Source organism: Vulpes lagopus, chromosome 3 (genome assembly GCF_018345385.1).
Source record: "Vulpes lagopus strain Blue_001 chromosome 3, ASM1834538v1, whole genome shotgun sequence".
NCBI lineage: Eukaryota > Metazoa > Chordata > Mammalia > Carnivora > Canidae > Vulpes > Vulpes lagopus.
The window spans coordinates 99094846-99107117 of NC_054826.1; the positions used below are offsets into that span (position 1 = coordinate 99094846).

At 39.3% G+C, this 12272-nt stretch overlaps 1 protein-coding gene across 3 annotated transcripts in view; it reads left to right on the forward strand.

Moving 5' to 3' along the window:
* The window catches only part of BAIAP2L1 (BAR/IMD domain containing adaptor protein 2 like 1), an 87842-nt gene that overhangs the window by 20258 nt on the left and 55312 nt on the right, over positions 1-12272 (forward strand). For all 3 annotated transcript variants that reach the window (XM_041747619.1, XM_041747617.1, XM_041747618.1), the window contains exons 2-3: positions 4026-4101; positions 9143-9229. In XM_041747619.1, coding sequence (XP_041603553.1) covers positions 4026-4101; positions 9143-9229 — 163 coding nt within the window. The remainder of the gene's footprint in view (positions 1-4025; positions 4102-9142; positions 9230-12272) is intronic.

Below are 12272 nucleotides of genomic sequence, written 5' to 3' on the forward strand. Positions count from 1 at the left end.
AACATCCTCACAATGACAAAATTACGGTGATTGAGATCAGTGGTTGCCAGGAGTGGTGGGGGGGTATGGCTATAAAGGGGTAGCACAAGGGAGGGAGATCATTATGTTACGGGAACAATTCTGTATTATCACTGTAATGATGATTATACAAATCTATACATGTGGTAAGATTTCATAGAAACAGTGCACCCCTTCCCCAAATGAGTGATACAAAAATTGGTGAATACAAATAAAGTCTATAGTTTAGCTAAGAAGTGTTGTACCAGTGTCAATTTCCTGGTTTTGATAATATACTATGGTTATTCAATATAGCCTAAGATTAAATCTCCAGTCTGCCAGGCAGGGGGAGCTGCTGGTAGTAGTGGCGGTTGGGGTAGGAAAGGGAACAGGGCAGTTTAACTTGTGTAACTCCTATACTACCCCTAGGTATGCTTATAGGTATATAAGTTAGCATTGGGGGAAGCATACCTGAGAACTCTGTGCAGTTTTTACAACTTCTTGTGAATCTTAAGTGATTTCAAGCCTAAAAACAAGGGAACTGAGAAAAGATAATAGAAATAGCAGCTGTGGCCACAGATCCCTGTGATCATCAGGTATTGAGGCTTACCGTCTTGCAGAGAGACTAATAGGGGAGTCATCATTGGTTTTGGAGCTTTATGGCTACTGGTTGTGAATGCGGCTCAAACAGATAACTGGCTCTAATAACATAGGATGAATAGACTTCCAGTAAAGCACAACAGATTGACCATGACTTTTCTTTTTCTTCTAAGAATACATTGAAGTGATAGCAAGAGAACTTGAAAGGGAAAGGGGGGGGGTGGGGATCCTCCTAAATCCATATTGTAAAAGGCTGGCCAAAGGCCTAAGAAAATTTGGGGAAAATAGAAAATGGACAGAGGAGTAGTAGCTGCTTTAAGAAAACATGAAGAGTCTGCAACGGGAGTACTGATGAGAGCTGAACCATTCACCCCCAGAGAACCCCAGAGGCTGAGGAGCAGTCCCACAGAAGGTGGGGATGGAGGGCATACCTAGGGGTAGTATAGGAGTTACACAAGTTAAACTGCCCTGTTCCCTTTCCTACCCCAACCGCCCCTACTACCAGCAGCTCCCCCTGCCTGGCAGACTGGAGATTTAATCTTAGGCTATATTGAATCAGAGGAGTTCTCCATGTGAAAACACCAGCAGGAGGGAATAAACCTTGGAGTAGAGAGCAGGGGAATTCAGTAAAAATCAGCCCAGTAAACTGTGGAATTGCCAACCCAGTCCCCTTCCTGGTGGGGAAAGCTTGACGACCTGGTGATTGCCTCTTCCCCTACCCTTGATGGGAAATGAGAAACTTCTCCAGAGAGATTCAGTGGACTCTGGTTACTGTCACAGGGCCAGTTTCTCTATAGTTGACTTGTCAGGTCACTCTGAAAAGTCATTTTGAATGAAGCCTGCTAGTCAACAACTACCCTGTATACACACCCACACACACAAGCTTCCAACCAGCATTTTAGGGCTTTACTCTTAAATACAAGCTAACAGGGATCACCAGATGTTTGAGGAAAACCTCCAACACAAGATGGACACTAAACAATGAAAAGAAATAATCACGAGATAATATGGGAAACTGGAAGAAAATAAAAAATATTCAGTTTATTCAGATTAGAGACGATATTACATTTACAAAACAGGATGCTTTTTTGTTTTGTTTTATTTTATTTATTGCTTTTATTTTTTAATACTTATATATCTTTAAAGATTTTATTTGAGAGAGTGTGTGCATGTGTGAGCAGAGGGGAGGGATAGAGGGAGAAGCGACTCCCAGCTGACAGCTGACTTCTCAATAGCATAACTAGTTATTAAAAATAGTGGAGCAATATCTTTAAAATTCTAAGGGAGAATCGCTTTAGCTCTGTAATATTTAGCCCAGCAAAATATCAAATGTCAAGGTAAAGATAATTTCAGACACATGGGGACTCAAATTTTATCTCTTATGCATCATTTCTTAGGTCGTTCTTGGGGGATGATCTACAGCAAATAGGAATAAATGAAGAAAGAGGAAGGTGTGGAGTCCAGTTAATGAGACCTTTAACACGGGATCAGAAAGGGACATGCAAGGGTAACAGCGTGGCAGGGACAGTCAGGCCAGACTGAGCAAGAGGACGAAGAGTCCTTGGAGGAAGTTCTGGAGGAAAATGGAAGATTAGTTGACAACTTTGTGCATTTGAAAAATAATACTGATAGATTTCTGCTAGATGTGATGGAGCATGTGGAAAAATTTAAGGTAGATTCATGGAAAACTAAGCTGGAGGCGGGGGGATGGGATGATTGTTAATCCCAGGAGAAGAAAAGACTGTACCAAGAAAGGAAACCTAATCCTTACTACATTCCTTGCATTGTAGTGACCGATATTTACAAAGTCATAATAAACCCTGACTATTGACTTACCAGGAAATTGCCGTTTAATTATATAGGAAAGATTGAGGTAGGGCAAGTGGGGTGATATGAAGAATTGAGCCCTCATTTACTGTAGTAGAAAGCCAGTAGTTATATCCAAAATTGAGAAATCAAGAATATTATCCAAAACTATGGTAGATAAACACAAGAATAGCAGCTAAGTTGAAAGTGCTCATGGGAGTAAGTTCAGGTTTGAAGAAAGGTTGAGCCAGGCATTGTTTTTCATGATAAGCCTTTATCACTGTTTGATAGAAGTTATTATGTTCTCTCTGTACTGATTTATAAAGGAGAACCTTTTTATCCTGAAGAGCATGCATCTCAAGTATCTGCCCCTTTGAATGTTGTGTATTTTTCATTCTTTTTATTGCCTGGTCCTCTACAAACAGGGTTCACATTTTGACAGAGGACGTAAGGAGATTTGAGTAGTCTATTTGGAATGATTAATATTGTGAAGCTCATTATTCATAGGTGAAACAAAGACATTCAGTCACCATGTGTTCTAAGTCAAGTTGCCCCACAGGAATGATCTGTTGTCTGTACTTCAGATTTAGGATATTTTAAGTTTATTTTTTTTTATTTTTTTTTAAATTTTTATTTATTTATGATAGTCACAGAGAGAGAGAGAGAGGCAGAGAGACACAGGCAGAGGGAGAAGCAGGCTCCATGCACCGGGAGCCCGATGTGGGACTCGATCCCGGGTCTCCAGGATCGTGCCCTGGGCCAAAGGCAGGCGCCAAACCGCTGCGCCACCCAGGGATCCCGGATATTTTAAGTTTAGATCAACATTCTAATCAATTGTCTTAAATTATCATAACATTTGTCTCTATGTTGATGACTTTCTAGTGCTATAGGAGTAATACTTTTAAAAATGAAAACCATGACATTTGCACAGATATGGCATCATGAAATCCATGAGAGGGAAACCATGCCTTCCCAGCTACTACTGTGTGCATAGAACCTACCACTTGATAGTTACTCCACAAATACTTAATGAATAAACTGATCACTAGGGAAAAAAATGCCAGCGACCACCTAGATGGAAGGTTGCAGGCTGGACTGTATCCCAGAACTATCAGCTATACCCACCCTTATACCTTCTCCTGATAACTAAGTGTAGTAAAAACAAGATCTCTTAGAAATTTCTGTTCAGTTGATAATGAAAACATTGCTCATATAATTAAGTTCCGGTCACGTGCAGCTGTTTTTAACACTAGCCTGACAACCATTAACCTACTTAAACCCCAAAGGGAGTATCAGCTTCTGGGCCCCATAGCCCCCGTGGGGTATGCTTTGTAGGTGTGCATGTCTGCTACTTGATCCATTTACAGTAGGTTCTAGGCAGCCCTTGGGCAATGGAAGACCTCCAGAATTACATATGCCTTGCTGATGCAAGCACCCTGTTCGATGTACAGCTCTGTGCTGTTTACCATATGTGTTCTTCATTATTTTAAAATAAACATTCATGGCTTTCTGGACTGTACCGTCAAGTATACATAAATATCCCAGGCTATGTAGTGACAAAATCTAAAGATGATCTACTGTTTGCTTATTTTATTAATTTGTTTATTTTGTTTATTTGTCAGAATGTTATGGAACAGTTCAATCCTGGGCTACGAAATTTAATAAACCTAGGAAAAAATTATGAAAAAGCTGTTAATGGTAAGTCTCTTTTCTAAATTTATAAATACGGTGCACCTATAAAAACCATTCATTAAATATTCTACTTAATTATTTTGAAGTGCTTAATAGTGAATTCTTAAAATATCTTTAAGTTGGTAGAAATTATTTACATTTCATTGTATGGAAGTTTGCAATCGTAGGATATTAATATATTTGAGATGAATAAATGGAATCATAACCAATAATACATTAAATGGTAATTAATTGAATTTATTTTTTTTAAAGATTTTATTTATTTATTCATGAGAGACACAGAGACATAGGCAGAGGGAGAAGCTGGCTCCCCATAGGGAGCCTGTTGCTGGACTCAATCCCAGGACCCTGGGATCACACCCTGAGCCAAAGGCAGACGCTCAACCCCTGAGCCACCAAGGCATCCCAATTAATTGAACTTAAATTTACAAAATTAATGGAGTAATAGACTGTTATACATGATGCATTTTAATGATCAAATCATGGTTTTTTGGCATGACTCAGTGTTTTTTTTTATGACTCAGTGTTTTATATCGTTGCCATAAACATGTTTTCTACTTTGCAAACCAACTTCTTTATGAACTAATAACACATATGAAATGTATACTTAAAATATTTGTTAGTATCTTGCGGATACAGAGGAATTGTTCTCTTTCTATAGAAGAATTCCTTGCTTTTGGGTGTATAACTTGTGATAGTGATATGAGCAAATAGTTAGCCTGAATGGAAAAACATCTAAATTAAAGGTTGAACTTAGATTCTCATTTCAAAATGAGTGCTTCCGTAAAATGAATTCAAGCATTGGCTTTGTGAACCAGAGTTGTATGCTAGTTTCAGGAGGTTTCATTTGAGGAAGCTGACATGCAATTTCCCTAATAAAAGGTGAATGTTATCAATGATTACCTTAAAAACTTGAGATGATAGTAATCATCAGATTCTAACACGGGCAAAACAAGTCTTCCTGTGTAACAAATATCACCTACAAAATATTCAGACCCCAGTTTCACCCTCTACTCTGGTTCACAAAGACCACCAAGTAATGAGTAGAAAAGACTTCAGATCAAGTTTTGTGTCTTTTATGTATATATCTTTTGTTTTTCTCTTTCACCATGGCCTACCTCTGGCTGCTCCCTCTTGAGATTTTGAGAAGAAAACTGTGACCTCACACACCCTCAGCATAAGCATGCCTCAGGAAAGGAGTGTGGTAGCTAGACTGTATGACAGGTGCCCAGTTGTCACGGTCATGGAAAAGTAAAGTGCTTATTTACTTTCTTGATCTCTGTGCTATTTACCAGAGATTTTCAGCATCGGGAAATCCTCCCTCACCCCCCAAGTAGTGTCAGTGACTTCTGCAGGTAAGCCCTCACTCCTTCAAAGAACAGGAAAGAGATTTGTTTTAGAATTCTTGCACAACTGATTCTCCCTTGATGACTGCTTAGTCATAAGGCCACAAAGTCATGGCCTTAGATGCCCCTGTGAAGGAAATCACCATGACCTGCAAGTGGGGTTTTTTTTTGTTGTTGTTGTTGTTTTTCCTTCTAGCACTTGCTGCCTCTCTGAAACAGAGTTTTATAAGGTGACTCAGGGACCTTCCAGCAGTTTAGTCTCTTGCTAACAAGGCTTCTCCTCAAGGGGACTATTCTGTACTTTGAAAGTATTTCCAGTATTTTTGCAGGCCATCTGTTTTTTACTCAAGCCGTTGAGAAATTGAGATGAATTTGTGAAGTCCTTGGTAAGAGTTTGTAGTATAGTTGAGGATGCCAGATGTGCAGTCGACACTCAGGTCATAAATCAGGACAACATGTACAGCTAACAAAGAGCATGGGACGAGCAATGTCACAGGAATTTGAGCAGTCAAGGTTGGTGGGGGACAGGGCAGGGAAGGGGGCCTTGTAGAAGCTGTGCTAGGTGACAAATGGTAGGTTTCAGGCAGAATAGACCACATCCAAGCCAAGATTTGAGGTCCACATTGGCATGGGTGGGAAGCTGTTGGGAAATAGTAAAATACAAGCTGGAGTAGGGTCAGGTTATTAATGCATTTGCAGCATCAGTTACCTATTGTCACATAATCAGGTGTCCCTAAACTTGGTGACTTAAGATAACAATAGTTAATTATTTCTTAAGTCCTGTAAAGCAGTGCAGTTCTCTATCCCCCAGGGTCCCAATCCTACAGTTGCAGTCAGTAGGGGCAATGGGCTCTCTCCCTCCCATGGGCATAGTAGGCTGTTCTAAAGTGCAAACCCCTGTGGGAGTTATGCTTGCTGGTACCCCATTGGCCAAAGCAAGTCAGATGACCAAGCCACCCATTGATGTATAGGCTACTACAAAGCTTGGGAATTCCGGAAGGTGTGGTTTATTGAAGACCATTGCTGTACAAATCTATCATGAACTCTGGAGTATTGACTTACACTGTGGGCAGTGGAAGCCATTAAAAGTTTTTGAGAAGAACTGTAACCTGATGAAATCATATTTTAAGGGAAAATTATCTGGTAGAAGTATATAGATTAAATTGATGAATTGGTCAGCCACTAAAATAGAACAAATATGCTTTGTCCTTAAAACAATAAGTGATAGAGGGCCACCTGGGTGGCTCAGCGGTTTAGTGCCTCCCTTCAGCTCAGGTCGTGATCCTGAAGTCCCAGGATTGGGTCCCTCATCGGGCTCCCTGCATGGAGCCTGCTTCTCCCTCTGCCTGTGTTTCTGCCTCTCTGTGTCTCTCATGAATAAATAAATAAAATATTTTTTAAAAATGTGATAGATAATCTCAATGTATTCACAAAGGGGGGATAGCAAAATTATGAAAATATTATTTGATTTTTTTTTATAAAGTTCTGGGTAAATTAGTTTTTATTTTATTTATTTTTGTTAAAGATGTATTTATTCATGAGACACACAGAGAGAGAGGCAGAGACATAGGCAGAGGGAAAAGCAGGGTCCCCATAGGGAGCCCAATGTGCGACTCAGTCTCGGATCCTGAGATCACGCCCTGAGCCAAAGGCAGACGCTCAACCCCTGAGCCACCCAGGCATCCCAAATTATATAGTTTTTAAAGTTAATTCCACTTTATCATAAAAGCAAGGATATTTTACCATTCTGAGGTTAGTTTTAAACATAAGAAATGTTAATGAAAAATTTTGATGTAACGTGAATGTAGACCAAAAATTTTGTTTATATATTGTATAAAACTATGCTGTTCTCCCATCAATCTGCTTGTCAGCTTTATCAGTATCTTACAATTTAAAATATTCATATTAAAATATTGCATGTATTAACTTGATAGTTTATTGGCTACCAACCTTGTTTTTAAGTGGAGTCTTCTCTTTTTCAGTTCTGGCTGAGACCAGAGACTCGAAAAGCACCATAAGTTAGAACTGAGAAAGTGACCTTAGCTGGAGTTGTGTGCACTCCCTCTTATTTGCCACGACCTTGGGCATGTCCCAGCATATCTCTGCTCCGCTCCCCTTCATGAAACAGGGTGATAACACCACTGACCCACGTCTTCATATTCCTAGGTAGATGAACTTAAATAATGGCTTGGAAAGTCCACATAAATGCTACTTGTTACTGTTCTTTTTTACAATTATGCTTCAAGGTTATTCTCAGTCTTATGAAATAATCATATAATAGAGCATAATCATTCTTAAACTTGTATGCATATATAGTAAAAGCTGTAAGTTCTGTAATTTTTTAACTCTTCAAGAAATGCTACCATGGATGAATTTGTCATGAAACTACTGCTTTTTTGGCCAGGAATATCTTCATCTGGACTTGTATATAACTTGTTCTGTGACACCCTCCCTCACTTTTTTATACTTGAAATGCCTTTTTTAATTCACCATTTTAAAACAATATCCATTATAAAATTGGGGCAAAGCAGTTGGTATGGCCTCTAGTTTTCTTTGCAGTAAAAGGAAAGGAATCTTAGAGATTCCTAAGGGCTCTTTTAGCTCCAAAATTCTATAATCTTCAAAGTTGGTCTTCAAGTGAAATAAATTTTCTTCAAAATCACCCGAAGTAGGCTAGGTCTTGTTGAAAAGCTTGCTTGTTGTACATTGTCAATCTCCGCAAACTTAGCTTGTGGTAAAGTGAAGGAAGGAATCCATATTAATAGCTTCCATTTATTTGTCTTGTGCTCACAGTATTAGGATATTTTATAGATGACCATCCTTTGCTTCAGAAAGGATAGCTACATTGCCCAAGGAGGTCATGACATTAAAAGTAAAGGTTCAAACCCAAGTCTGTCCTGCCCCCAATTTCCCTCCCCAAAGAAAAATCAAAAACAGATTTCTGTACCTTATAATTTAGTCTTCAGAATCAATTTGAAAGGAGAAGTAGTATTTTTAGGATGATTAGAATTCAGTTTATATAGCAATAAAAGTTTTCCTTGTCTCTGCCAAAAGGGTATAGTAGAGGGAGGATAGAAACTTCAGTTATTTTTCAGTAATTCTGTTGTGTTTTTGTAATGATAATGTATTTCAAATTTCATAGATTTTTTTTTTCCCTAACAGCAAGGTTATTGTTGTTCTGAGCCGCAGGCTCAGAATACCCTTTTTCAATAGAAAAAAATAAAAACTCCATTGAAAGACCAGGTTCCTGGGCCACCCTATACAATTTTTTTTAACTAATAATGTTGTAGACCTGTATGGCTGTAGAATAACCAGCTGAGGAAAGATTTCTTGCTGGAGTGGTTGTGTTTCCAGCCCTGATTTGATATTGAAAACATCCACCCTGGAACTGGTATCATGTTGAAGGCAGGGCCTTTTCTAGATTCCAGTACCTGCTGTTGAATGTTCCTAAAGTCTGGTCTAAGGTAAGGATCCTATATGGTTTTCCACCAGGTGAGGGCCTCTGGAAGAGCAGTGAAGGGACCACTGCCCCTTGGCACAGCAATTAAGCAAAAGCCCTGCCTTCTGAGAGCCACCATCGGCACAGCCCAAATCTTCCTGCACCTGGAAGGGACTGAGGGATATTTGGAAGCAAACCTCAATGGCACTTCCTCTTTTCTTTGTCTGAGTGATGACTTGTGTGTGTCACCTTCCTTGTCTAGCTATGATCCTTGCGGGAAAAGCCTACTACGATGGAGTGGCCAAGATTGGTGAGATTGCCACCGGGTCCCCCGTGTCAACAGAACTGGGTGAGCTTACTGTCCTTTATATACAAACGCAAGTTGAGCTGGTTCCAGGGCCTTTCCTCTTGTGAGCCCTTGAAAGAAACATGAAGTGGCCCAAATCCAGAGTAGTAGGAAGAGCTAGCCCAGTACTCCAGTGTGTTCACTTCTGGAATGATTGAGTTTGCTGTGGTCTGTTGAAAGTGGAGGCTTAGTTAGAGGGCAGGCCAAGCCCAATGACTGGCCTCCTTGCTCCCTAGGAATTGAGCTTCTGGCTCTAAACTTGGGCCCGAGCTCTTCCCCTTGGATCCCTAGAGCATAAAGCTCCAGGATCTTTGACCTACATTCTTAACTGAAGGAGATGGGCACGGCAGGCCTCCTGACTCTGGCAGGAGTGTTTCCTGTGACTCACCTAGCAGAAAGTCAGACTCCTTTACGTCCTGCTCTTGGCTCTCACTGCTTCCACAGTTGCTCTCAGTTGTGATTTTTCCGGTTTTGCTGGTATGAATTGATCTCCTGTGCACATGCGGAGGGCAGCCACGCCCTCAGCAGCACCAGTTGCAGAGGGAATCTGGGTTTCTGTTTACAGAGTCCATTCACTGCGCCCTCTCCTATGGGTGGAAAAGTCACTGTTTTTCCTTTTCTAATAACCCCACACATAAGCATCATTTTAAAATCTTGAATAAAGAATGAATATGTTTTGTTTTAAATTAAAATGTTTTTCTTTTTACAAAGGGTAAGATTTCTGGCTTTAAAGTATTTGTCATAATTTGAAATGTTCAGCATAGCAGAAGAAAATATTGGTGAAGTGGGTGTATTTAAAGAAAAGTGTGTCTCCAATTCAAAAGCAAAAAGGGAAGCTGAGAAGAGGTGTGTATAAACAAACATTTAGGAATCAAATAATTCGCATGATTTCTGTAAAGTGTCTTAAGGGTGTTCAAGATTGCTTGGAGAACTCTTACCTGACCCTTAAAAGTGGAGAAACAAATTCAAGGTGTGGTAACAGTGCTGGGGTTGGGGGCTGGGCTGCAGGATGTGAAGTGGAACTGTGCACTCAGGAATATTTTCTGACGACTTTGGTTCTTGAAGAGTTTGTAAAGAGTCTTGAAACCTAAGCCTGAAGTGATGTCGTGTGATGACTAAGTCTGCTGCTCTATTTAATAGAATGAGGTACATGCAGAAATTTTTCAAAGCTGTGACTTGTGTTCTGTTGGTGCCATCACTTGTGTATGTTCTGGCAAGGTATGGACTCTAGAAACTCTGTCCTCAGCAGAGTCAGCTTAAAAAAAAATACACACTGTATTGTGTAGACAGAACGAGATAGTAAAACTTACTAGGATGATGGAGATGATTAGAGGTTGCCAAAAATAGGATTAAATTAAAAAGAAACATTCTATTTGTGTCAGGCGCCACGGGAAAATGTATGACCCTTGCATTAAACCATACAGTGCTCTGATCCACCATTATTCAGTTTGCCTTTTTAATGTTTTATCGTTCTTGCCACTATTTAAATAAGATTTCTGTTCCACACCTTACTTTAAGCAGCTGTGAGTTCATAACATTGAATCAGCTATTTCCACAGCAACTGTGTTGTTACAAACATAGGCCAAAAACTTCAGTTTCAATGAGGAAAATATGTTGCAGTGGCAAAATTTCTTTCATGTGGACATGCGTTTTATTTAGAGGGAATGGAAATAACTTCTGTGTTTTGTTTTTGTTTCAAGTTGTCTTTTTGCTTATATTCACCATGTCATATAGTTAGTAATTTTCTGCTCATTTGCAGCAATTTCACAACAAAGTGCCACCCTAGCAAGCGTTGCTTTCAGAGCCTTAATGTTTAAATTGTTTTCATGTGCCTGCTTTTTTTAAATTTTTGTTTAAAGTATAGGCTAAAATACTCCTGTTTGTTTAAATTCCCTGTATGAAAGAGTAATGAATGATTCATAGAAAAAAGAGACCTATGGTAGGTTCTATTTTTTTTTTCATTTTTCAAGAAGGTTTTATTGTCTAATTACTGACTTTGGGTGTTGGTATTCATAACTTTGTTATGATAGTATCTAATAAAACTGAAGGGTCCTTTCATATGTAAAGATCTTGAATCATTTAAAGTTTTCATTCCTTTAGAGTATTATTATCTCTGAAAAACCTTTGTGTCTCCACTACCTCCAACAAATCCTATAGTTCTAAAAGTTTCAATTTAAAAATTTTCCTCAGGAAGGAAGTGAAAGGGATGTTGAAGAATTCTTATGATTTCTAAAACAGATTACAAGAGTAGTTTTCATTTTAATGTCGAACTCCTATTTTTTAAAGTTGCTGTAGGAGAACTTTATATATAGTCTTTTTTTACCTGAAATTTCTGTTATACTTATTCTGAGACTTTTGGATTTTGGGAAATGGATGAAGAAACTGTCTTCTAGGTTAAATATCCACCTTATTCGTAGAAACTGCTGAGAAGATTCTACTTGGAAAACCTGGCCAAATGCATTATCAGTGTTAGAGTGGCAAAACTGAGCATTTCAGTCTCTCTTCTTACTTTGGAGGTGGGGGAGGGAGAGAAGGAGCTAAAAGCCAGAGGAGAAAATTGATTAGCCTTTTATTTTTTGTCATTTGGATTGGCATCTATTAAGACAGAGCTGTAGCCCTGCCATTTCTGATTCCTGGCTATGGGTGTTTCCATTTATATATTCCTCTTAACATATCAGCTCACCAAATGCTCTATGAATAATAAGATGCTTTTGCCTAAAAGTAACAAATACCCAATTACTAGTGCCTTAAGCATTAAAGATGCTCATTATCCCACATAAGAAAGCCTGGAGTAGCAGGTTCCTGGTTGGGTAATCATTAGTAAGAACTCAGGTTCCTCCTCTCTTTCTTCTCATCCTCAAGCCCTACTCCTCATGGTACCAAGACGCCTGCCATTGCTAGTCTTAGGCATCATATCCTTTCTCCTCCCTTTGTATCCAAAAAAGCAGGAAGGGGAATTTCTTCTCAGTTGTGCTCTTTACAATGGAGGAAACCTTTCCCCATCCACCCTAGCGCATGCATCCTCTTATGTCCCATGACCCTGAAG